Here is a 25,942-nt window from a genome sequence, read left to right on the forward strand (position 1 = left end):
TTTTTTTTTTTTTTTTTTTTTTTTTTTTTTTTTTTTTTTTTTTTTTTTGTTACTGTTCTTTATAAAATTGGATACAAGTAAGTATTGGCCTTTAGCCATCAAATTGTAAAACGATCTGAATCTGGCACCCATAAAACCCTCTTGCTAAGATTGAACTTCAGAGAAAAAAAATAAATAATGATATCCAATTTGAGTATATTATATCACTCAAAGCCTTTAACCAATTAGAATCGTAGTTTCGAATCTTTGTTTTCGTTGGTTATAAATGGAATAGAAAACAAGAATCTTATGAATTATCTTAAAATCTTCACCAGAGTACAGCTTCATGTTCAAAAACATTCAATGAAAATCTTATTTTCAAAAATCAACAAAACAACTTGTATGTATGCACTAAAAATTGATATCCAAGAAAAATTTAGAATGGATATCTCACAATCAGTCAAAGAAAATCGAAGGACTAATCAACCTAAAGAATGAGAAACCAAGCCTCCATGGAACATACAGCCGAGCATAAGGAGCAGCAAAAGCTTTGCTAGAAGGTATTAAATTATAGTGTGGGATGTCCAAAAACTAGTATGCTCTACTGTCTGCTCCCAAAAATTCTAAGGATTTTATTATTTTAATATCACTTTTGTCAATTTCTTGTGCAAACTTATTAATTTCTATCAAAACTGCTCTACTTATATCGATTTTGATGGTGGTAAATTCTTCTCCTATGTTCGAAACAAGGGGTTTTCATGTAAATCTTGAGCTTTTCATTTCATCTCAACAGTTTTCAAACAATCCAAAACTTAAAATTTCAATCACTTGTGCCATTACCATGGATATGAACAACAAATAGGTCATCTTATTGAATTACCAGGTTCCTACTTCCTCAATTTATAAATAAATAATGAAACGAAGCACAGTAATTTGTAAGGTCATTAAATGAAACAATGATGATACAAATTGCTCACAAACCCGATAATCGAAATTCAGAGTACAAAAATCAATACAAGCCAAAGTGAAAATGCGAGAACCAAAAATATCACAACAAGCAATTCATCTCAAATGCATAAAACTGTAATACAAAACAAGCAAAAAAAGCGGCTCAATTGAGGTATTTCAGATGAAAGACAAGTAATACCAGGAACTTGGCGAGCCAAATTGACAAGAACGGAGTCAGCCTCCTCAGTATCGCCAGCTTCCGGCGAATCAAACCGTAGTGGAAGATTGTGAGGAAGAACAATGAGTTCGGAACCTTTCGGGATGTGGTCAGAAGCAAGAAGTCCAAGGCCAGTATCGCCATCTTGAGCAATCTTGAGAGACTGGTGGACGAATCCGCCTTCTCTGCGGACCCACTTGATAAGGTCCGGTGGTTGTGGAACCAGCCTGGAGGACAAAGAAGGAGAAACAGAGGCCATGGAGGCGGATGAGAGTGGCCGGAAATGGGTTAACGATACGGAAGCCACTGCTATCCTCGAAGCCGCCATGTTTTGCTCTCAACAATGCTTTCCTCCGGTGTCTTACTGTGTACAAAACCGGAATCGGGTAACAAAAACTCGTTTATTGGGAAAAAGAAAATTCGTTAAATTATATCAAAATATACCTAAACAAATGTTTTAATTTAAATGGTAGATGATTTGTTTACGATATTCACGTCATCAAATTAACCGGCTCACGTGTAAAAATTGATTTTGTGTTAAAAAAAAATTGATTCAAATAAGTAAACATTTATTAATTTTGGTTAGTTCATGAATTATCTTAAATTTGAGACATATTTTTATCGTCCGGGCAATTCATTCACAAGAAAATTGTCTCCATTAACGTTAGCCACTGATGTGCCTCGGTTGGATCCCCAAGGTTCTACTAAAGGTGCAGGATCATACCGCTTGAAATCCAGTAAATACTTCACTTCCTGCGTGGACGACATACTATTGGCTTGATGGATGGCCACTAATGTTTGCATCATAGCCTGAAATGATTCCCACATCAAGTTGATCGTGGGGTCTATTTCAGTCGCCTATGCTACTGGGGTGGCGCCGCTGCGTCAATTCGAGTTACTGACCTTTCACGAGCTAAGCTCTCTCTACCTCTACTCTATCCTTTAACAGGGGTCGCCCCCTTCCTCGACATCCCCTTCCATGACTTCTAGTGGCATGATTCTAAAACCAACATATAATTATTTTTAAGTCTATTGTAAACTCTGGTCAATCATATCATATGTTATATCATAATAAATATAGAACTCAATAAATAATAATACGGTTAAGGGTAACAAATTCAATCATGAGTTACATTTGACAACAACCAAGCAACAATAACATCTTAATTAGTGGCATTTACCCTAACTCTTTTCTTATCTCACACATGACATACCTAACAACAACGGGACATCAACGATGGGACCATGGAACATGTCAAGCCTACCTCGTAGGCTAGTCTACAAAATTTATAACCTAGAACTTTGATACCAACTGTAACAAATCTGATTTTCAAAGGGAACTAGTACTGCTACCATATACATGATATAATCTTTTGGTGCATAAACATTTCTTTGAACTAATTTCATAAAACGATGTCATTAACTTTTACGTTTAAATAAGAGTTTTAAAGTAAAACAAATGAAACATTTAAAGTAAATTAAAATGAAACAAAGGAAAATTTTAAAAGTGAATGTCTTATACTAACTTAAAATATACGAAAATAAATGCAGCTATCCTATGCACGTTTCATGGTCGCAATGATGCCGTCGATCGTACAAAGGTGCTTGCCTTTACCTGAAATATAAAAAATACTCAATAAGTGCCCTCACTATTGAGGCTAGAAAATGCACACACACACGTACAACATGAATGAGATCGATCATTTAAAATTGTATTCTCTTAGGGAGCTTTTCGTCAAGGTCATCGGATGTATATTTACTATTCTACACACGGTCCATATGAGAGAATATGGATCCATTAGGCGATTCGCACACCCCCTAGGCCTCGTATTGGTCAGGCTAGTGTCCCTGGTACTGTAGTCGGACATGCAAAAGTAATAGCGACCATCGTAGCATCATGTTAAACATGATGATCATTTCCCTTTTCATACCGTACCCGTCCATATTCACCATACAGGGGAAATATCTCGATGCATGTGATATACATTTATATATATGAGGTCCCAACATTTTTAATAATAAATAAATCATGCAAGACAACTCCTCCTTTTTTTTTCTTTCTCTATATTTCACTTCATTTCATGTATAGCATAGCCTTTAAAACATGTCACTGGGGTTCTATGTCAGAAATCTTCTTATATCAAAACATTTCATCTCATGTCATATATGTCATAAATCATCAAGCCATAATATGACATCCATTTGTACTTTGTGTTAGTGAGCATATGTGGGCATATCATATAACGAGCCATATCATATAATTACAACATGTCATATCGTATAACACATCATGGCATACCACATATCATATCATAGCATTCAACATATCATATTATTCACACACTAAAACATATGACATGTGCGTGTCCGCTACGCACGTGTCATCATACATAACACAACTCTTCCAACCATATTGATAGTAAAGTCACTTACTTAGTTGGCCTTAACCGATGTTCTATCTTCATTTATGAGATTGTATTGATTTGTCTCTCGAAATTTGTATCAACCTACATGGAGATACTCTACCATATTAGAAATATCCACCTAATTCTTTCAACAGTCATACATCTCACATAACTAAAATTAAATAAACAAAGCTTATACTGACCTTAATTGCCTTCCATAAAGTCAAAATCAGCTCCAGGAGGGTAAAAAATGTAGGAAATAATGCCAAAATTCAAGACCTGAGTTGAATAACTACTCTCCAGCCGCTGGAACTGCCGATTCGAACCACATCGAGTGAGCCGATGGGAAGACACGCATCACGCATATGTAGGGGGCTGGGGCGCGTGCGAGTCAAGGGATAGGTTAGGGCGTCTTCTCGGGCACGCCGATCGCTGGTTGGGGCGTGTAATGTGGTTGGGCTGCAAGCATCTTCTATTGGCTGAAGTGGTGTGCGTGGGTCGAGAGTATGCGTAATCAGAAGTGGGTTGTGGGTTGCACCTACTGGGTAAGTTCAGATTCGGATTCAACTTGAAACCTTCGTCTTCTTTGCCCAATTCACACGAAAACGAAACCCTAAATCTCCGACTAACTTCTCTTTTCTCCTGTCGCCTTTGCATTCAACTTCTGGCCACCACACAGTTAAAATATAATGAATTTTAAGAAGTGAAATTTAAGCTAAAAGGAGAATTCTATCTGGTTAGATAATGCATGGTTCAGTAACTTTTCTTGTTGGAGGGCATTAGAGCTAGGTTATCGATGTGCACATAAATATTATCTTATGTTGCTTTATGTGATGGTTGTACGTGATGGTTGTACGTACATGTATTATGTTATTGGAAAAATGTTATGAGATCTCATCCATGCACTTTTGATATGTGAAATATTTTTGTGGCAATTACCCATCTTTTGTCACGATGGTCGCATGTTAAAGTAGTTTGCCTTCACCAAATAGATATGTTTTTGAGTGACTAACTTCACTTACTAAATGATCGTGTGTCGTCAAAGTGGCTCGACTTCACTAACTAATACGACTCCCACCAATGTTTGAGTATTAAGTTATAAAATCATGAACTTTGTTTTATTTTTTGAATTTTTAATTAAAAATAACATACAAATAGTAAGGATAATGGATGTTTTTTCATCGTGTTTGGTTGAACCATTATTTTCCTTATTAGGGAAAAAATTAATGACAACAAAAGTTATAATGATAACCCTTTATAATTTAAAAATAATTAATTACCCCCATTTAATTTGGTAAATAATAAAATAGAAAGTAGACCGTATTCTCAACCGATTACCAAATTAAAGAAATTATTTAAGATTAAAAAAAAAAAACAAATAGTTATAATAAGTCATAAATTTTTTTTGGAAGGCCAAACAAAAAATAGAAATTTAAAACGGTTGTGGTTTGTAAATTTTTCAAATTTCAAAATTTTCAATTCAAAAACCCTTATTATTAGTTTTGCTTATTCAATTTTTTTGCTTTCAATAAAAATAAATATCTACATATATATTATATTTATTTTCAAACAATTTTTTTTTTTTTTTTTTTTTTTATTGTTATCATTTTGATTGAAATCTATTATGAGGGATTTAAGAATATTTTTTTTTCATTTGAATTCAATTTAATTTTCCAATGATGTATTCTTATTCGTGGAGGGTAAATGTGAAAGCATTAATTAATAATTATGTAACGGAAAGCAAATTTGGGAGATGCAAAACAGAGATAAAATCTTCTGCCTGCGATAATTATCTTAAANATTAAAAAAAAAAAAAAAAAAAAAAAGAATATTGCAATTTCTACTTATTTATTTTTAATTAGAATTAAAATCAATTACAAGCCAATAATTCCTAATTAGAAAAATATAGAAACGGAAAATGTGTTAGCAAAATAGCTAATTACTCATAATTATCAATTAGCATTAACTAATCGCTGATGCCGTGAGATCGAGAACCGCTCATCATCATGGCTTTGAATTCATCGAAACTAATCATACCGTCGCCGTTTCTGTCGACGCCGCTGATCATGTTCCGGCAATCCGCCAGCGAGCAGTCGTCGCCCAAACTCTTCAAGACCTCGTGCAATTCCTCCGCCGTGATGGATCCGTTGCCGTCAAGGTCATAGACGGAGAATGCGTCCTTCAGATTCTTAAGCACCTCGTCGGAATCGACTCCCTTGGTGTTGAGTTCAATGAACTCATGGAGGTCAATGTAGCCATCGCCGTCGGCATCGACTTCCTTGATCATGTTCTGAAGCTCTTCCTCCGTGGCCGGCTGGCCTAGGCTCCCCATAATGGAACCGAGTTCAGAGGAGCAGATCTTACCGTCGCCATTGACATCGAATTTCTTGAATACTTGCTCGAGTTCCGCGATTTGCGCTCGGGAATTGAAAGACGGAGTTCGAGATCCGAGAATCGGAACCGTGGTGGATCCGAGCGGTGAATCGCTGGAGGAATCGGATTTCTTCTTCCGGGAGAAGAGAGATTTGAATCCCATAATTTCAGCGGAAAGAGATTTGTGTGGCTCTGCAGTTTGCGTCGAAATTGATGAACAAAACAGGGGATGGAAGAAATGGATCGGATAGAGAATGAGGAGCGGAAACAGAATGTGAATCGGGGAGGAAGGGAAGATTTGTAGGGGTGGGGAGAAAGAGAAGCGGATTCGGAAGAAACAGAATGGGAGAATGAATTGGAATTTGTTACAGATTGAAATCCCATGAAATTTGACTTTCCAAATATATACAGAGAGAAAGAGAGAGAGACGGACTGCGCTTGGAACGGAGCTAATCAATATTTAGTCATGCATAGCATGTTCAAGTGAATAATAATAGAATCTTCTAATAATCATAATATATAAATAATAATAAAAGGATTTACATTCAAAATTTATGTTAAACTGCGACTAATTTGAATAGAATTCAGAAGGCAACCCTGTGTTTTCATGTTTCATTAGATTAAATGATCGGTTATTATTATTATAAAAATTCTTACTATCTACCATACATATTATATTAATAATTAAAGTATTTACGAGTTAGGATGTATCAATATCGTTCGCTACATACTTCAAATATTTTTTATTTTTATAATAATCTTAAAAATAGAGTAGAGTAACATTGAGACATAACTCTATTTTTTAATGTCCCACAAAAAAAAAAATGTTAAACTCTAGACTCTAATTTCATCCCCACCCAACTTTTAATTTTTTAAAAATTTAATTTAAACCCAATCTCTATAAAGGAATTTAATCCAACTCGATCTTAGGTTGGATGGTGTGAGTTAGTTGGTTCGTAGGTCATTTGAATATATATATATATTAGAGCTTGTAATTTAATGTGTGAGGATTTAACCTTAAAATTTAGTTTATAACAATATAGTTTTTATAATTTTATATTTTTAATTCTTTAGTCTTTATAAATCAATTTAGTCTCATCTAATATTTATTTTTAGATTTTGAATGGTAAGAAATGATTTTTTTTTATTCATTTTGAAGTTTTTCTTATACATAAAGAAATAATTTTGTTCCAAAATAAAAATATATATTTAATTATTGAACCAGCATTTGAAAAAATTATGAATTATTTCACTGTTTCTTTGGTCATGGTCATTTTAAAGGGTTGTTATATTCTATTTGTTTCATTAAAGAGTATGTTCATAGGTACAATTTCTTCTAAAAATATAAGATTTAGCCGACTAAAAATTTCTTATTTAAGCAGATTTCACTCGAACTTCTTAAAAACTATTAAATTTGAAAATTTGAAAGAAAGAAAAAATATAGATGAAGTTTAGTTGCAACCGCATGTTGATTTTTCCTTCTATCTTTAAATATTGTTGCACGTTTGTCGCATTTATGATCCTTTTTACCTTTCGCCACAAAAACAATAAAAATTATACCATTTGAATATTTATTTACTCTTTTTTACAAATCTCTTATTGATAATATGCAAAAACACATTTGAACCATTACCTATGATTAATGAAATATATCGGATGCAATATCGTATGATTGATTGATTCGGTAACCATGCCAATCATAGATGCCTTTTTACAAATCTTTTTACCTTTTTACCCTTTTTTTTTTTTTCTTTTTAGCATATATATATATATATATATAGTAAATTGATAATGATTTGTAGCCATTTTGATCTTAGAAAACAGTACTTACTATTCAAATCTTTATTATAATAATAAATGAAATAAATTGTTTTATTTTATAATTATTGAAATAAAAAATAAAAAAAATGCTATCTATCCCAGAAAGGATTCATCAAATCATCACATGCATAACACACATTGCATACAAATAATGATAATTGCTATTCTATTATGTTACTTCACAAAATAATTCAACCTTTTCTTCTTACACTATTATTTATTTATTTAATTAGTGCTTAAAGTTTTAGAATTTAGATTTCAAACATTAATTTTCCATTTTCAAAACATAACAGGCGATAGATTTATTCAAATTTTTTTAAGACTAATCATTTTATTAAATATAAAATTCAAAAAAATTATATAATAGAAATCTAAACTTTTAGAATTATAAAATTAAAATTTGTGGATTATAAAAAATATATTGAATCACTAAAATTTAAAACTAACAAATTTATTAGATATAAATATGATCCGAACTTAAGGTTTAAAGTTTAGCAGCCTTAATATACATATTAAAAGATAATTATGATTTATAAAATGGATTAAAGAGTAATTTTACATTTGGTTTTCTGGGCGTAAATGACCCATTTTAAAAAATATTTTTTAATATTTTTGTCTCTTATCTAAAAAGTTATTTTTATATATAAATATAATTCTTTACAATTTACCTCATCCAATCATTTTTGTTTAAATTTAATTTGTTTCTTCTAATATAAATCTTGTGTTTTTTTTCCTTTTAATTTTAATTTGTTACTTCAAAATTTTTCTTATTTTTATTACTTAAACTAAAATTAGATTTTTATTCAAATAATTATTTTTTTAAATATTTTATCAAATTATTTGAAGTAAACAAAATATAATTTTTTTAATTTAAATTATAAATTTATATAATTCTCATATAAAAAAATTGAAGTTAAATATTAATAAGAAATATATGTTTGTTTTAGTTATTATAGATATTCTTTAAATCTAAAATTTATGAAACTTTTAACAAATTCAAAAAAAGTTTAAAAACATTATTTATTAAATTTAAAATTTATTTCTAATTTAAATCATATGTGAATTAAAAAAAATAACAAAATTTTACAATTTTAATAATTTAGAAATCAAATAGATACCAAATTTAAAATTTAGAAATTATATTTCTAATTTAACCCTCGTCACTTTATAAAATTCTTTTTTCTTTTTTTTAATAAAACTTTTTTTTTTTTTTTTTGTTGTTTCAAAATTTTCATGCAGTAGGATAATAATTTAATATTTAAACTACGTAACAATTTAAATGGATAAACTAATGTGTGACTAGCACACGTAAATACAAGAGTGTATTATGTTGTGGGAGTGAAGGAAATGACGAACGAAAGGCCACGGAGGGCGAAGGACGACGAAAAGTATCGTCAAAAAATGATTCGGAAAGAGAATGTTGAGGAAATTTCGCGAGGCTGTCAGGTAAGGAAGACGAGATCTGTGGATCTGGATTCGGCCGAATAATTGTTGATACCGATCCATTAACCAACTTTAAGGGATTGAATTCAAATGTACTCGAATTTAAGGAGAACGCTGGCTAATGTCAACTAAGTAAGTAGTCTTACTATCAACTCGATTGGAAGACTTGCTTTATGTATGACAACAAGTGTCCACTAGCCCTGGCACATGCCATTTATGATTTATATTATATGATGATGAGATTATGATATATGATGACGTAACTGTATTATACAATGATGAGATTATGATATTGATGATATGACTAGGTTATATGATGTTATACAATGAAGTTACATGATAACATTATATGATGATGATGCATGATAACATGACAATGTAACAAATAAGATGATTTAATATGACAGTATTCCATATTAAGATAATTTGCATGTATTAAATGTCACGATGCATTATGACGATGATTTTTTCAAGACACAATCCTAATTAATGTTAATGATGATGAATTTATGAAAGTGTTACTTATAGTAATATGTGGATGAGTCAGTTGTGTCATAAAAATGATTCAAACATGAAAACTATAAGGACCTCGTGCATTTTGTGTGTACATATACATCATGTTATTTCTTAATTTATGATGATGTGAATGGATGCGTACACTTCGATGATGATCATCATCATCATGTCTCGCATTATACTCGGGGGTATGCTAACCTCCAAACGTTGCTACAAACAGCTAGCTCAACTACGATGAGTCCACGGGGGGTGCAAATCGCTTGGGGATCCACGCTTGCACATGTGGGTTGTGTGTAAGGAAGTACTACATATCTAATTTGTCCAAAATGGAAGCCAAACCTATGATGGTTTTAACGATATGTCCTTAGATCATGAGTTCCATTTGTTCCCATTCCTCAATAGTAGGGTCACTTACTTAGTATTTCTTAAAATACTCAAGCCGTATGCTATTTTTATTTCAGGTAAAGGCAAGTGTACGCTCACGACATCTCAAATAAAGACTATAACACATGCATAGAATAGTGATTTTTGCAAGTATATTATTAGGTTAGTAGAAATTTTTATAAATATTAAATTCTAATTTTTTGTTTTCATATTTAAAATCTATATAAAATCCTTTCTTCAAGATGAAGTAAAGCAGATGATAATGCGGCGCAGGGGAAGAGAACGAAGAATAATTTGAACCGAGAGCCGACAGATTCTCAGCTGTCTCTCAGCTCAATCCATTGTAATGATCTCGTAAATGTTCCTTGGCGATGAGGACGAAATTCGCGGCAGCAAACAAACAAAACAGTCTCCTCCTCCACAATTTACCACTTCTTTACTGTGTACTTAATGGGTCGCTGTACTGATCATAGCTCCATTAAATTCTTCTCTCCCAATCGAATCGCTGGGGGAAAAAGGGGAAGCGAAGTTAAAAACTCTCACCCCAATTTTAGTTTTCTAGTTCTTGGTGGGTTCTGAAGATCAAGGGTTGGATGATGGAATCCAAGGCTCTGCGATTCATCACCCATCAATCGTTCTTCTCTGTCGTTCGATCTGGGGACCTCCAGGCCATCAAAAGGGTTTTGGATAAGCTTGCCGGAGATGAGCAGGCCGAGGGTTCTTGGATCACCGATCTGATGGCGATGCAGAACGATGCTGGGGAGACGGCTCTGTACATGGCGGCTGAGAATAATCTTGAGGAGGTTTTTAGCTATTTGCTTCAGTTTTCGACTGTCCAGATCCTGAAGATTAGGTCCAAATCTGATTTGCACCCTTTTCATGTTGCTGCAAAGCGTGGCCATCTAGGTATTATTGCTATGAAATTTTTGTTTCACTTTGACTTAATTTCTCTCTTCTTACTGTTTCGTTTCCAATTGGGTTTTGAGAAATTGGTTGATTTTTCGTCTTGACTTGATGAATTCAGATAGTAATTTGCTATCACTGTTCCAATCATTGACTGATGACTGCTCTGGGAAGCTTTTTCTAATTTTAGTTTGAAGTGCTAAAAGTCATACATGGTTGAAGAGCTTCGAAGTTCGAACCATTCACCAGATTGAGAAACCATGTATTTCTGCTTTACTTGCTTTTTTAGTGAAATATGAGTACAATTTCTTTAGAGAGCTAAATCCTAATATGGTCTCTGAAGCAGTCCAAGTATATTTAGAGCCTCAGACAACTGACATGGTACAAAACACAAGAACACAAGAACACAAGAACACAAGAACACAAGAACACAAGAACACAAGAACACAGGAACATGCCTAAAAAGGAATTTCAGGGATCAAATTTTTAGTTCCTTTTTGGTTGGTGGTGCTATTTTTCTGAAAAAGTTTTGCAGAACCAAAGTTACCATAATTTCTCCCTTCCCTTTTTAGACCATTATGAGTTTTGCTTCTCATTTGGGTTTTATTCAATTATCTGAGAAAAAGAAGTCTAAGTCTAAATTTCACCTTACTACAATTTTTTCATTCGTTTAGCCTATTGATTTTTCATGATCTTGCTTTAGTTCTGAGTGTTTATTGTCATAGAATTCAGGATGATCTGAAAGGTTAAGGATTTAGGCTATGTTCTTCCTCTTTTGTTGATTATTAGAGATAGTCATGTAGGCTCATTTTGGTGATTTATTGTCCATCAAAAGTTGAAAAGGTTTACCTCCTACTGATATATATTGCTTTAAATATCTGGGGAGTTAAACGTTCACTTGTTTCAGGTATTGTAAAAGAGCTTTTGGGCATTTGGCCAGAGCTTTGCCGGTCATGTGACTCCTCAAATACAAGCCCTCTCTATTCAGCTGCTGTACAGGACCATTTGGAAGTAGTTAATGCTATCTTAGATGCCGATGTCGGTACAGTGAGAATCGTAAGAAAGAATGGAAAGACAGCTCTGCATAATGTAGCTAGGTACGGTCTCCTTCGAATTGTTAAAACGCTTATTGATCGTGATCCTGGAATAGTTGCAATTAAGGATAAGAAGTCCCAGACTGCACTTCACATGGCTGTGAAAGGTCAGAGCACTGCAGCAGTCGAGGAGCTATTGCATGGCGATGCGTCTATATTGAACGAACGAGACAGGATGGGGAATACTGCCTTGCATATAGCAACTAGAAAGTGTCGGTCAGAGGTATAACTCAAGTAGCTCTGAAATTAGATTGATATATGAGAAGTAGCTTACATAGAGCCTTCATAACACAGTTAATTTATCTATTTATTGTGAATCCCTTGTGTGATTCAATTTTCTGCTGAAACCATGAGGTGTTTTGTTGCTGATTCATGCCTGCCTTCGTTTGTTGTTTTTCAGATTGTAAGCCTTTTGCTGAGCTTTACATCACTCGATGTTAATGCGATCAATAGTCAACACGAAACCGCTATGGACTTGGCTGACAAACTGCAATACAGTGAGTCTTCACTGGAGATTAAAGAAGCATTGGCTGAAGCTGGTGCCAAATATGCTAGGCATGTTGGCCAAGTTGATGAAGCAATGGAGCTCAAACGGACAGTCAGTGATATAAAGCACGAGGTTCACTCGCAACTTATCCAAAATGAAAAGACACGTCGGAGAGTTTCTGGCATTGTCAAAGAACTTAAGAAGCTCCACAGAGAGGCTGTTCAGAATACCACAAATTCCATCACAGTTGTGGCTGTTCTTTTTGCATCCATTGCATTCCTGGCCATCTTCAACTTGCCGGGTCAGTATATACAGAAAGGAAAAGACGTCGGGAAGGCGAATATAGCCGATAATATGGGATTCCAAGTATTTTGCCTTCTGAACACTATATCTTTGTTCATATCTTTAGCTGTTGTTGTGGTTCAAATTACATTGGTAGCATGGGACACAACGGCTCAAAAGCAGGTTGTATCAGTTGTAAACAAGCTAATGTGGGCTGCTTGTGCTTGCACCTCTGGGGCTTTCATATCGATCGCTTATGTTGTCGTAGGGCACGAAACATGGATGGCTCTCGCCATCACTCTTGTCGGAGTTCCAATTCTTGTTGCAACTCTTGCAAGCATGTGCTACCTGGTTTTTCGACAACATTTCGGAATCTTTTGCAGTGACTCACAAAGACGAATCAGACGGGCAAGTGGAGGCAAGTCTTTCTCGTGGCCTCACTCGGTTAACATATCTGACGACGATGACTATAACTCTGACCTCGAGAAGATATATGCCTTGTAGAACCCTTTCAGCAGTTTGGAGCCTGAAAGGACGGTTTTCCTGGACATAGTTATATAAATATATGATAATATAGACCAGGAGGGCTACGTCCTCATGCTCGGTAGGACTCGTTTCGTGATAGAAGAGTAAATTTGATTGTATATTCTGTATTTATTAGGAAAGCGCAGGAGTTGGAACACTTGGTTCAGTGTATTGTCAGCCTTACCTTTGAATTTTCTTTGATTTCTTTTAAATCTTATACTAAAACATTAATTCACTGAAATATTTTAAAAACATCAGAAACTCTTAACCCTTTTTTTTTTTTTTAATAACATGTAAATTATTACGAATTAAAATGCATAAAGACCTGAAATTTCAATGTGTGAACTACCTTTTATAATTCAAGGTGTCAGACACTAATATTCAAAGTCTGAAGCTCTATGCATGATAGGGAATCAATTGAAAAGGGTACCCAGATGTTAGGCTTGATCATATATTCAGCCAATAATAAATGGGAAGAGAATGATAGAAGTTGAATCATAAATTTTAAACTCATAATCTGAACACAGCGACTAAAAAGATATTCATAATTGTTGCTACAGATCACATCAGTTGACTGATTACATACAACAAAGATCAACCAGAATAAAATGATCTATATGTACATACAAGGATGGCAAACATACCAGGAATTCGTTGCATCATTTCATCTACAGCATTACACGGGTTCACAGTTTTTTAATATGTTGTACTTGCACAGAGGGCAGGTTGCATTCATCTTCAGCCATTTTGAGCTACACGTGTAATGAAAATGGTGATTGCAGGGAAGAGCATGAAGCTCGACTCCATCCTCGTATGAACTAAGACATATACAACACTCCTGAAAGGAAGAGCACAAAGATTATGCATAAACATTGAATTTTTAGATGAAATTGGATCAAGAAAGAAGAGAAATATTCAGATGGTTATCAAATTGAATACTCTTCCTGTAACAACTCAAGCCCACTGCTAGTCAATATTGTCCTCTTTAGGCTTTTCCTTTTAGGCTTTCCCTCAAGGTTTTTAAAACGCGTTTACTAGGGAGAGATTTCCATACCCTTACGAGGAATGCTTCGTTCTCTTTTCCAACCGATGTGGGATGCATTAAATTATAAATTCAGTCCCTACTCTGTTCCCAAATTTTAGTGATCTTTAGATTTCCTTCTACCTACCTTACACACAATATCTATGTAGTTCTATCTCTATATGTACACATTAGATGTATGATACTGAAGCAGTGTGACTAACAGGAACACAAACTTATAAAGAACGATAAAACAATTAACTTTACCGCATCCTCTCGTAATAGAACATGTTCAGTCGTCAAGTATCGGCTGCTTGTTTCTATTGGAACCATCAACCCGTCCCCGGGAGAAGGATTGTTGGATACTTGATATCTATACTTAGAAAGAGTACTTAAATCTGCATCAGTTGCACCTTCCTGCTGAGATTCATGTGAAGGGAAAAAGGAAAGAAAGAAGTTAGCAGGTTTCATGAGCCTTCATTCTGCCTAACATCTCTGAAGCAACCATGAAAACCGGGATTTCCTCTTACCTGGCCTGCAACAGCATAAAGAATAGCTATAATGCAAGGCAAGCAGCAACAGAGAGCTATTCCAATCAAACATGCCAAAACAACACAAAAGATGGCAAAGAACACATCAAATGCCAGAAATACGACAGCCAGCCTGCAAGAACTCAGAATTAGAAACCATGAAAGTCTTTGATTTGAATTTGGAACAGATAAATGATATACAAAAATCTGCATTCCCCCTCCCAACCAAATAATACTAATAAAAGTACTTCAAATTTGATTGGATCCCTTCTGTTTTTAAACAGAACCAGGATATGAAGGTTCCAAATCCTTGTATTATGATCATCATCTGCATCTACCCACATAAAGGCCGCAAACGATAAGGATTTTATGTTACCGAGTAGTGTAGAACCGATGAAAAGAAGTTCTATTAAAAGATTTGGTCCAAAACTTACATACTAGCTCTAACAACCAGTCGACGGCTAGTTGGACTAAAGCTAATAATTACTTGTAAGAGCCTAATAACAAGCTTGAAACAAATCAAGAGTAACGGCTACCAAAGCCTAATCTGAAAAACAGAACAAAATGAAGGAACATAGCAACCCAACATAAAAAACACAGGGTTTTCCCATGATTATTCCAACAAGTAGCTGCCCTACATCATTAAGTTTTATCCAGAGGTTACCATCAAACACTCCAAGCTTGAATCACCAGATTCATGACTGGGGTAGTTCCTTCATTTTAAAACAGGGGAAGAAAAAAAATAAAAACCCCCGGAACTTCCTTTATGCTCATTACAGGGTTTTTTTCATTAGAAAGAAACAATTTCAATGATAAATGAAATAAAGGAAGCTTATAAAAACTCCCAACACCAATAGATGATTACAAAAACGTTCTCCAATGGGAAATCAAAGTTGAAAGACTATAGTCACTAAAAGGGTGTTTATTCTTACACTAATACAAAGAATGAAAACGAATCAAATCCAAGAAACTACCAAAAGATGAGAAAGAGTACCTAAAGATTGTCCCACTTCTTTCACACCATATATACCAAAAGAAAACTCAATTAACAGCAAGCCAAAAAATCTTTTTGACACCATCAAAAGGATGCCCCACGAAAACAAAAATCAAGAGCTCATGAATGGTGTTTGGTAACCCTGCGGACCATCCAAAAGCATCAAGCATAGTTGCACAAAATTGTGAAGAAAAAGAGCAATGAGCGAATGGATGACAAGGAAATTCTGAACTGGAACAACACATAACATAATAGGATGTTGTGATAAGACAAAATGAAGCATCCTCCTTTGTAAACGATCAGCTTTATTGATAGTACCATGACTAAGCTCCCATAAGAAAATTTTAATTTTCTTAGGGTAAACATCTATCCAAACCACCGAGTATAGGTGGTTCGATCTAGGGCTAATGTCATGCACTAGATCACTCATGAAAGACTTTACTGTGACAATTTGTGAAGAGCCAAGTGACCAATAGATGATTGGAGAGATGAGCCAATTCAATAACCTCCAAATCAGTAAGATTGCGATGAAGCCCCAAATCCCAAGCGGCATTTGAACTATTCCATAATTGAGCTACTGTAGCATGAGGCCTATTTGTTAACGAACAAAGTTTAGGAAAAGCCATAGCAATCTTCCAACAAATTAGCCAAGAATCATGCCGAAAAAGAAGTGCGAATACCATTTCGAATACATCTCTGGATGCGATTGGCAGTAAGGTCAATAGTAAAAGAAATAGCACACCACGGTTATTTAAAACAATCCCTCATAACAGCCTTAGGCCACAAACCAATATCCTTTGATTGATAGAATTTACCAACAATGATATTGTGCCAAAGTGAATTTTTTTCATGCAGAAATCTCCAAATCCATTTCCATAATGGAGACAAATTTTGAAACTGAAAACTTACCAATACCTAACTGCTCTGAAAGTTGAGGGAGCAGTCTCTTCTCCTAATTAATGTTATGCATTCCACCATCTCCTCTAGAGCCTTCCCAAAAGAAGCCTCTAAGCAGCTTGTCCAGAATTTTAGCAACCTTTGATGGTAATTCGAATAAAGAAAGGTAATAATTAGGCACATTAGAAAGAGTTGCATGAATAAGGGTATAGAGACCACCTTTTCAAAATGAAGGCATATTTCCAACTATGTAACTTATGATGAATTTTTCCAAATACAGGCTGCCAAAAAAAGGAAAGTCTTCGCATTACCACCCAACGGAACACCAAGATAAGTAGAAGGAGAAGACCCATGTCTACATCCAAACATTGTCATCAACCAATCCAATTCAATCATTTCGATGAACCCTCAAAATTTTACATTTTCGAAACAAAACCAAGAATTATAGAGTATCATCAGCGCAAAGGAGTCAATCGAACAAGAGATTTACCGACCGAATAAGTCAAAATTCTTCCCAAACCAGCATCATGTAATAACATGTGACTGAGACAATCAGAAACCAAAATGAAAAGAAAGGAGAAAGAGGATCCTATTGTCCAATACCCCATGTCAGAATGATTTTACCTTTAAGTAGCCCATTAACAATAATAAAAAACTGACAATAGAGATACAACCGTTTCCTCCATCTGTGCCCACAACCTTTTGCCAGTAAAATCACATCCAGAAAATCCCAATCTACTTTATCAAAAGCTTTCTCCAAATCTAGTTTAAGGACAACACCTTCCTTATGAGATAAATTCCAAACATCAATTACTTCATTTGCAATCAGATAAGCATACAGAATTGGTCTATTTGCCACCAGAGCCATTTGATTTTCAGCAACGGAAGAAGGAAGGATATGTTTGCTCATTAGTGATTCCATGTCAGAAATTTTATTAGCTTATTTATTAGATTGATGGCTCTTAATTAAAAGAGCTTTTGAGGGAGGGACTAACTAAAATTATAATTAACAATTACTATCCCCCCAAAGGAAGAGCGGAATTCATTAGCCACTTACAAATTGTAAAAATCACATAAAAGCTAGTTAGTTAAAGGGTGCGGGTGCAAGCTCAAACTTAAAAATCCATCGACACTATCTGAAAATGAATCAATAATCTCGACCTGAACAATACTTATTAGGCATTTTGAATTGCTAAAGTGAAAAGCTGAGAAGTAGTCCGAGCAGGTTGACTTGAATAAATTTCATCAGTCCTTTTGGGCCAAAAATCAACCTGCTTGCCACCCCCAGGTTAATTTTGAAGGAATTTAAGACATTTGAGAAAGAAGGAAACTGAACATCAAATACCATCTAGAAAATGATTCATGACATGACTAGAATAATCAGAGATTCAATAATAGAGGGGGAAGAACAGGAAAATGTTGACAGATTTCCTTCAATGTGAAACACATTACAAGCAATCAAAAGAAAAAAAATACATTTTTCCTTTATAATAAAAACATAAGAAGGATATTCAGCCAGCATCACGACGGTTCAAAATCATACCAGTATAAAGATGGAGCATTCTGCAGGAGGAGGTTACCACCAGCCATGACCCAATAAAAGCCAAGCAACCACCAAATTAACGATACCAGGGTGTTCAATGTCTCACATCTTCTGGCAACCCTGCACATCCATACCACCAAGTCAATGACATGCTACCAACTTAAAAATCATCAAATCAGTAATTTATAACTGAAGCAAGATACGATAACAAATTCAATTGAAGATGGGACCATAAATAGGTGCTGGAAAGAATTGAAGGTGAAAGTAAAACAGAAAATTGCAGAAAGGGTCTAATTCAATTTTTAGTTATGGAAAGGGAAGAAGATAATTAATGCTATATTTGTGAACTAATAAAAGTATGTAATGGATTTTTCTTAATCTAAAGAAAAAGGGATTTGGTTGATTTCTCGTTACCCTTCTTCCTTTGCTCGATCTAATGAAAATTTCTCCAGTCTCTTATCCTATCGATATATAACCCCTGCACTATCTTTTCTGAATTCATAAATCACTGTACTTTATCCTTGAATTTAACTGTTCTGTTCATATTAATAGAAAAACACGCAGAAGCGGCAAATATTTATGATTCCAAAAAGAATGCAGGGTTAAACATTTAAGAAGCCAGAAATGAACACAAAATTGCCTGGTCATTCATACAATGAACACAAAATTAAAGTCAGAAAAGCCATTTTGATAAGAAAATGAAAAAATTCTATCAAATTTCAGCAAATAGAACCAAAGTTCGGACTCAAGACCATCACAACTTGATCTTAGCAGAGAGGGCTGAAATTTTTCTCACCCGGACAGATTCCTCGGGCTACCATCTTCGTCATTGCTTTCATTAGCAACATATCCGTCAATATCAGGTTGCGGGTGTTGCGGCGTCTCCATATCCATAGACCTCCTCGCATTCCTCCTTCTAAACTCTAACCACACAAGCACAGAGTGCACCAAGCACTGAGCCACATAAACTAAAATCCAAAGCCGAATTGGCGTATTGGGTTTTTCATCGACCGAATGAATAAGCACACCCAACGAAACGAAAACGAAAGCCAAATTCCACGCAATGTCAACCGCCACAACCGGCTTGGAGTAGCCCAAATCGATGCGGCGCTCTTCAAGTTCACGCGCCGCCGTCTCTCGTACTACCATAGAAGTTCCACGGCGGCCAGTGGCACGGCCCAAGAGAACGGCGAGGGGGCCGATGGGGGAAGTAGAGCCGCCAGTGTTGGAGGGCTGACGGGAGCGTAAGAAAGGAGTCTGTTGAGCGGAGGCCGCCATGGAAGGAGGAAAGGATGGGGAAGAGATGGTCGCCGGCGAGAAGGGAAAAGTCGTCGGGGTTAGGGATTTGGTTGATTAAATTAGCGTCATGGATTGAGAAGGAGAAGCTCCTGGTGCTGGTCCGTCGATGATTGAAGTGATGGAAAATTTCATCATCCACTGCAGATGTCGTCCATGCTCAAAGCTAATTTTCAGATGACTTTATATGAAAAATATTTATTAAAAAAGAAATTCTTTCAACTTTACCATAAATTTTATAAAGAAACTATGGGTGTAGTACGGGGTCGGGTGGGAGAATTTATTTTTACCCGATCTAAAATTTTGGGGTTGGATTGGGTTCACAACCCAACCCTCCATTTTAGGTTGGGTTCGAGTTGTGTACTAGTTAAATTTTTTTAAAATTTTATTAATTTACAATTTATAATTATTCTGATACAATTTTAGATAAAATATATTAAAAGTTCACAAGAAAACACAAATCGATCTATAATTATTGACTAAAAAATAACGAGTGAAAATTATAACATATTTCAACATTATCATAAAACTAAAGACAATTAAATACCGACAATTTTTTTTAGAATTGATTAAAATAACAAAAATATAACAAAAATATAATGATAAATCATGAAATTAAATAAACAATTCATTAGTTTAAGAATATTGTATATAACAAAAATAAAAAATATATAAAAATATTTAATTGAAATAGGCTTATTTATACTCTACCTTAATACCTTAAATTATTAGAAAAAATAAAAATATATATAAATTGTGCTATTGCAACAAATAAAAAATAAATATATTTTAATCACGTATAAATCATAATTAATAAACATTTATTTATAATATATATATATGAAAGAAATTAAAAAAATAATATAAACAAAACAATAAAATTAAAAATAATAAAATAACAAACATGGATCGAAATAACATAAATTATAATTAATTAACATTTATATATATATATATATATATATATTATAAATGAAAGAAACTAAAAAAAAGAAATTAAAAATAACAAAATAAAAAAATAATATAAACACAATAAAATAACAAAACAAATAAATTAAAAATAAGAACAAAAACATATATTTGGCATCCACGTAAGTGTTCTCAACATAACAGAACACAACCACTCCCATCAACCCATTATTACACAAATATTCTTAATATACTTTTTATATATTGTTGTTTGGCTCGGGTTAACTCGAAAGTTTTACCTATGAATCCGAAACCGAAACGATTCAGTTCGGGTTCAAAAAAATGAATCCAACCCTATTCGAAATGCTAATCCAACTTTTATAATTCGGGTTGGGTTATTCCAGGCTATCAGGTTGCCGGATTGAATGTACACCCCTAAAGCAAACATTAATGGTTGTAAAATTTAGTTTTAAAAATGATGGAAAGTATAATAATTAAAATTATAAAATTCAAAAAGATTGAGATTAAAATTATAAAATTCAAAAAAATTGGGATTAAAATAAAACGGGGTTAATTTTATGTTAGATATATTTGTATATAATTACGTGAATAATCCAAAATATTTTCACAAACAACCAAATATTTATTGTATAAAATAATTATTCAAACAAAATTGCAGATAGGTTCAAATATTTTATTTATTAATAAAATATTACTCTCTAATTTCATAATCAAAGTTAAATATAGTTTTTATTACATTAACTAAATAATTAATACATATGTTATCTCTTATTTATTACCAATTTCAAATTTACAACCAAAATACTCTACAAATTAAAATATAAATACAAATTTCACTAACTCAAACTTAATATAATTCAGACTTATCAAATTTTTTTTTTTTTTTTTTTTTTTTTTTTTTTACCATCTAAACATACATTAGACTTAACATCTCGAAACTTAATAAATTAAGACTTAACATATTTGTTAAAATTATGAACGTAGACAAACTATTTGGGACTCAATAAAGCGAATGCAAATCATGTCAATTAATGCATCGGCTTCTACCGGAAGTATTAATACTTTGGCTTCAAGTATGCATCCTTCTAGAAAAAAGAAAAAAAGATAAATTTTGTTCCTTTATTAAAAGTATTAAGACGTATCCCCCTTTTTTTTTTCTTTTCTTTTTCTTTTTCTTTTTTTAAACAAATTGTATATTTTGTGGGCATAAAAAATCAAACCAATGGCTTGAGAACAAATGTTGATGCATAAAAGATCAATATTTGAGAATCAAAACGAAGAGCGCGAGAAGTAGAGTGATCCCATGGCAGCAGCTAATGTGGGCTATTGTGGGTGAAGCTGAGGAAGTTCTGGGCGGTCTTGCAAGTCGATGCCTTTTGGAAGTATCGATCATAATCGCAAATCGGCAGCCATCCCTGGTGTTGCCCTGATTAGGCGGAGAGGGATCGACGGTGGTAACCGTTGCTAGGTTCGAAAATTTGCATGCGGAAGAACTCTGGTTCATTGTTTGAAAATAGGCATTGAATGCATATGAAACGTTGCTTTTCGCATCAAGTTGGCTGCAGGAGGAGCCGTAGCTAAGGCTTGTGCAATCAGCATGGTCGCACGCATATGCAACGCTATTCGGAAGATTGGGATCCGAAAGACTAGCTTGCGGTGACATCACGCACCACTCCTTTGGCAAGTATCGAACTCCTTTGGCTGGAACCAAGGACCTCCCCTTCCCCATGTTCAAAGAGTACTTGATTGTTCCATCGTTATTGAAAACTCCCCAATGTCGCTCAAAACTCCCCGGTTGAATGCTCTTTGCGTCCTCGTCGATGATTGCGAAGATGTAGGTGTCTACGGGCACGGGCCTCTTCGGTGTGCCTTGCCGACGATTGATGCGTTCGACTAGGCCTAGTAATCGATAAATCATACAAGCAATTTAGTTGTTATATCAACCTTCGTCTAATATTCTAAAGAATTTATACTTGGAACTAGTAATTTAATCTACCTTGATTGAATCTTTGAGCATTAGCTTTATTGGCGCTAGGATCTCCATCGGTCGGCCACCCGACCTCTCCAATAATGATAGGCATGTTGGAAAAGCCATTCTTCTCAAGAGCGGAGACGAGAGTGTCAAAATTTGCATCAAGAACATTGGTGTAAGAGATCGAGCCATCGATAACGGGGGCGGCATTGCCGTTGAAGAAGGCATACTCCTTGGGGAAATGTGGATCAGCGTTGAGGCTAAGGAAGGGGTAGATGTTGATGGTGAGAGGAGCGGCGTTGTTGCTGAGGAACTTAATGATATTAACCATAAGATCACGGATGTCCGGCCGGAAGTTGCCGCCGGAAGGGAGCCCATTCTCGGTCTCATAAACGTCGGCGTTTAATGGGACTGTGACTTTCACTTGTCGACCCAAACCGGCTTTTATTAGGGCGGCTTGTACGTTTTGCATAGCCGGGAACGTGGTTTGAAGAAATGAACCGTTGTAGGCGTTTAGGAAAGGTTCGTTACCCACAGCCACATACCTACGCAATCGAACCCATATATGCAAGTTTAATTCCTAACACCCTAATATCAGTTCGATGAAAGTTTTACCTCGGCTAATTTAGGGAATAATCATATGTTTATAATCAAATAATACTACCTCCATTGGCATGAGGCCTTTTGAGGAATCACAACTCAAAGCCATAGAGTTTATGCTCAAAATGAACAATATGATACCATCGTGGAGATATGAAGATTCCGTGATTACTAACATGATATCAGAGTCATGCCCTAAAACTTAGCCATGACATTAGAATCCTCAAATGTCGAACAAAGTGTTGTAAGACATAGTCAAAAAGTGACTAAAGTATTGAACAATGGGTGCACTATGTTCGAAGACTCCAAAAGAAGCAAAAAGAGTCGAACCACAATTAAAGGGAGGCATACTTTGTTCGAGGGGAGATATTGGATGAAAGTTGGGTTTATATTCAAGGAATATTATCTCTATTGGCATAAGCTCTTCTAACAATATCAACATTAACAGAAATAACACAAGGGGCTAATTAAAGTCATTACCTGATATCAGTACCAAAATTTGAAACGAAGTAAGACACGTTTTTGGCTACCCATTCCTCAGCAACTCGTACAGTACTTGAAAGCGGTGCCAAAAATTCATTAGGGATTCCAAGCATAACTTGAAGACCAGAATTTCCTAAAGCCTGAAGAGCTCCAGGATCAGCTTCAAAAAGCTTCACTTTATTGAACCCATTATCCTTGATCAACTTAACAACAATATCAGGTGGGAGTGGATGGCTGGAGCGAGTTCCCCAATTACACGCAAACCCTAAAGCACCCTTTACAAGACCTTCATGGCCCAAACAAGAAATAATTAGCAAAAACAATAGGCATGGGTGTCCCATTTTGTGTGTTGAGTTTGCATCTTTGGAGATGGCATTTTAAATGTAATGACCAAACTTCTAAAAGTTAAAGAGAAGACGAGGCCTTTTGGGCAAGGAAAGGCAAGGAATTGCATGGAGATTCGAAAAGGAATTGGGTTCCTTGAAAACATTTACACGTATTGCCAAGCGATGATTCTTCTTCCAATAAATGTTTGTTTTGATTGTATGTTTGGAGGCATTTTATACGACGGGAGACACAAAATAATAATGGTTGTCAAGAAAGGAATCTCCTCTCTACCCTCATATATATATTTCTCTCCTCCATCCAAAAATTTCTATCTTTAAATTTTAAACTTCTATTTTATCTAATAATTATTAATAATACTCCTAATCGTCCCATATAACTTTTTGGAGCATGAAAGGATGAATCCATGATTAGAATAGAATTAAAATTGACTGGATCCCGAAAGGGTGAGTTGATGCTATGATGGTGCTTGACCCTGATTGCTCAATTGTTAATGAACCTCAACTTTGCTCCTTCAACTGATTCAAGTGATTCAACTATCGGTCTCTTTCTTCTCTGATCTTTCTCCTTCAACTGAAAGTAAAGACTTGAACCTTTGATCCCTTTTGAACGAGGTCTATTCTTTTTGCTCCCCTTGGTTTGCAAATGGGACATGATAAATTAATAAAAATACTAGAATTCTAAAATTTTTCTTTTCAAACTATCTTTTAATTTTCAAAAGTTTTAATAGTATCTTTAAATTTAAAAAATGGTTATCGTTATTTATTATTATTATTTTTTTTTATAAAAATTGTTAATCGTTTTTGGACAGTTTTAAAAAATTTATTTTCTGTTTCGAAAACTCCCCACCCATATCAACTGCGCGATTGACCAAATTACCCTCATTGGCTATTAGTGTATTTTTCATATTTCCCTGTATTAACTTTTAATCTTCAATCTTTTTGTTTTTTTTTTTAAATTATATAGAAAATTATTTATTATTATTTTTTCAAATTATAAATTTAAGCTTTTGAGTAATAGATTTAAGACATATTTAATAATTTTCTAATTAACGAATACATAAAATTAATTTTGTGTTTGATAGTAAAATTTTTACTAAAAGAATTTAATTAACTGCTAATAAAATTTTAACTAAATAAATTTTAAGTTAATCATTTTATGATGTATCATAAATAATTAAAATGAGTTCAATCATAAAAATAAATAATAGTTAAGGTCGTCGTTAACATTTACAGATATTTAGTTCATATACACGTGATACTAATAAGGGTGTTCAAATTAAAAAACATGGTGATCTGAAAAAACTAATCCATTTGACTATAAGTTTATTTGGATTGAGTTATAAATTTATTTGGGTTGGATTGAGTTCAAATAAATAAAAAATTTAAGCGGGACTACGTAATGTTAGTATTAATGGTAGTAATGCATCGGTCTCATAAACATCTAGAGATTTCAAGTTACATCTTATGAAAATCGCATTGGACAACTATTGGTGTGACATTGTTCTAAACTTTATATTGAAAAAACGAAGGCCCCTATGTGTTGAGATGAGGTAGGTGAACTTGAATTGTTAGGACTTTAGTTAGTCCAACCCACCAATTAGGCATGTAAAAGATCAAAACAAGATGCACACAACTCAGAGTAGATAGAAGATTTACCTCGACATGAGATGTAGAAATTTGGAGTTTGAGGTAGGCAACAAGGTATTTTGAGGGTGTCCCCAATAAAAGGTATCCTCATGTTATCTTGAGAACGGACCTATGTGTAATTCATAGTATCGAAACATCCTGAACATCCATCCATTCTTGACACACTTGCAAGTTCTTCAATCAACTCTCGGGTTCTCTGTCTTGTCCAACTAGACAAATGGTTCTTATATCAATTGTCACGATCGTACTTTTTCAAGGCGAGTTGTCTGTGGCTGCATGTCGAATGTCCTAGTCATGCTTGTCCA

The 25,942-nt window shown here is 34.3% G+C and overlaps 5 protein-coding genes across 6 annotated transcripts in view; 1 reads left to right on the forward strand and 4 right to left on the reverse strand.

Annotated features, from left to right (window-relative positions):
- LOC111487621 (histone-lysine N-methyltransferase setd3) overlaps nucleotides 1–1,525 on the reverse strand; it is a 4,796-nt gene extending 3,271 nt beyond the window's left edge. The window contains exon 1 of the mRNA XM_023135088.1: nucleotides 1,127–1,525. Within this exon, the coding sequence (XP_022990856.1) occupies nucleotides 1,127–1,472 (346 nt within the window). The 5' untranslated portion in view covers nucleotides 1,473–1,525. The remainder of the gene's footprint in view (nucleotides 1–1,126) is intronic.
- Nucleotides 1,526–5,437: 3,912 nt separating this feature from the next.
- LOC111487441 (probable calcium-binding protein CML25) lies at nucleotides 5,438–6,277 on the reverse strand. Its single transcript, XM_023134845.1, has one exon. It carries the CDS (start codon nucleotides 6,083–6,085, stop codon nucleotides 5,516–5,518), a length of 570 nt encoding a protein of 189 aa, XP_022990613.1. The 5' UTR covers nucleotides 6,086–6,277; the 3' UTR covers nucleotides 5,438–5,515.
- A 4,075-nt stretch (nucleotides 6,278–10,352) lies between these two features.
- Nucleotides 10,353–13,572, forward strand: LOC111487090 (ankyrin repeat-containing protein At2g01680-like). The gene is made up of 3 exons (XM_023134316.1): nucleotides 10,353–10,992; nucleotides 11,897–12,306; nucleotides 12,484–13,572. Exons 1-3 carry the CDS (start codon nucleotides 10,680–10,682, stop codon nucleotides 13,354–13,356), a joined length of 1,596 nt encoding a protein of 531 aa, XP_022990084.1. The 5' UTR covers nucleotides 10,353–10,679; the 3' UTR covers nucleotides 13,357–13,572.
- A 275-nt stretch (nucleotides 13,573–13,847) lies between these two features.
- Nucleotides 13,848–19,839, reverse strand: LOC111487091 (E3 ubiquitin protein ligase RIE1-like). 2 transcript variants are annotated; one of them, XM_023134319.1, is made up of 5 exons: nucleotides 19,159–19,839; nucleotides 18,363–18,482; nucleotides 14,929–15,061; nucleotides 14,666–14,815; nucleotides 13,848–14,215 (listed from the first exon to the last, which is right to left on the reverse strand). In XM_023134319.1, exons 1-5 carry the CDS (start codon nucleotides 19,638–19,640, stop codon nucleotides 14,054–14,056), a joined length of 1,047 nt encoding a protein of 348 aa, XP_022990087.1. In that variant the 5' UTR covers nucleotides 19,641–19,839; the 3' UTR covers nucleotides 13,848–14,053. The 2 variants fall into 2 exon arrangements, with proteins under 2 accessions (XP_022990087.1, XP_022990085.1); XM_023134317.1 differs by having other exon boundaries at nucleotides 14,666–14,818.
- Nucleotides 19,840–21,592: 1,753 nt separating this feature from the next.
- On the reverse strand, nucleotides 21,593–24,009 carry LOC111487729 (glucan endo-1,3-beta-glucosidase 5-like). The gene is made up of 3 exons (XM_023135242.1): nucleotides 23,641–24,009; nucleotides 22,585–23,105; nucleotides 21,593–22,487 (listed from the first exon to the last, which is right to left on the reverse strand). The coding sequence occupies exons 1-3, from the start codon at nucleotides 23,982–23,984 to the stop codon at nucleotides 21,844–21,846; spliced, it is 1,509 nt and encodes a 502-aa protein (XP_022991010.1). The 5' UTR covers nucleotides 23,985–24,009; the 3' UTR covers nucleotides 21,593–21,843.
- Between the last annotated feature and the right edge of the window lie 1,933 nt (nucleotides 24,010–25,942).

This window comes from Cucurbita maxima, unplaced genomic scaffold, assembly GCF_002738345.1.
Source record: "Cucurbita maxima cultivar Rimu unplaced genomic scaffold, Cmax_1.0 Cma_Scf00012, whole genome shotgun sequence".
Lineage (NCBI taxonomy): Eukaryota > Viridiplantae > Streptophyta > Magnoliopsida > Cucurbitales > Cucurbitaceae > Cucurbita > Cucurbita maxima.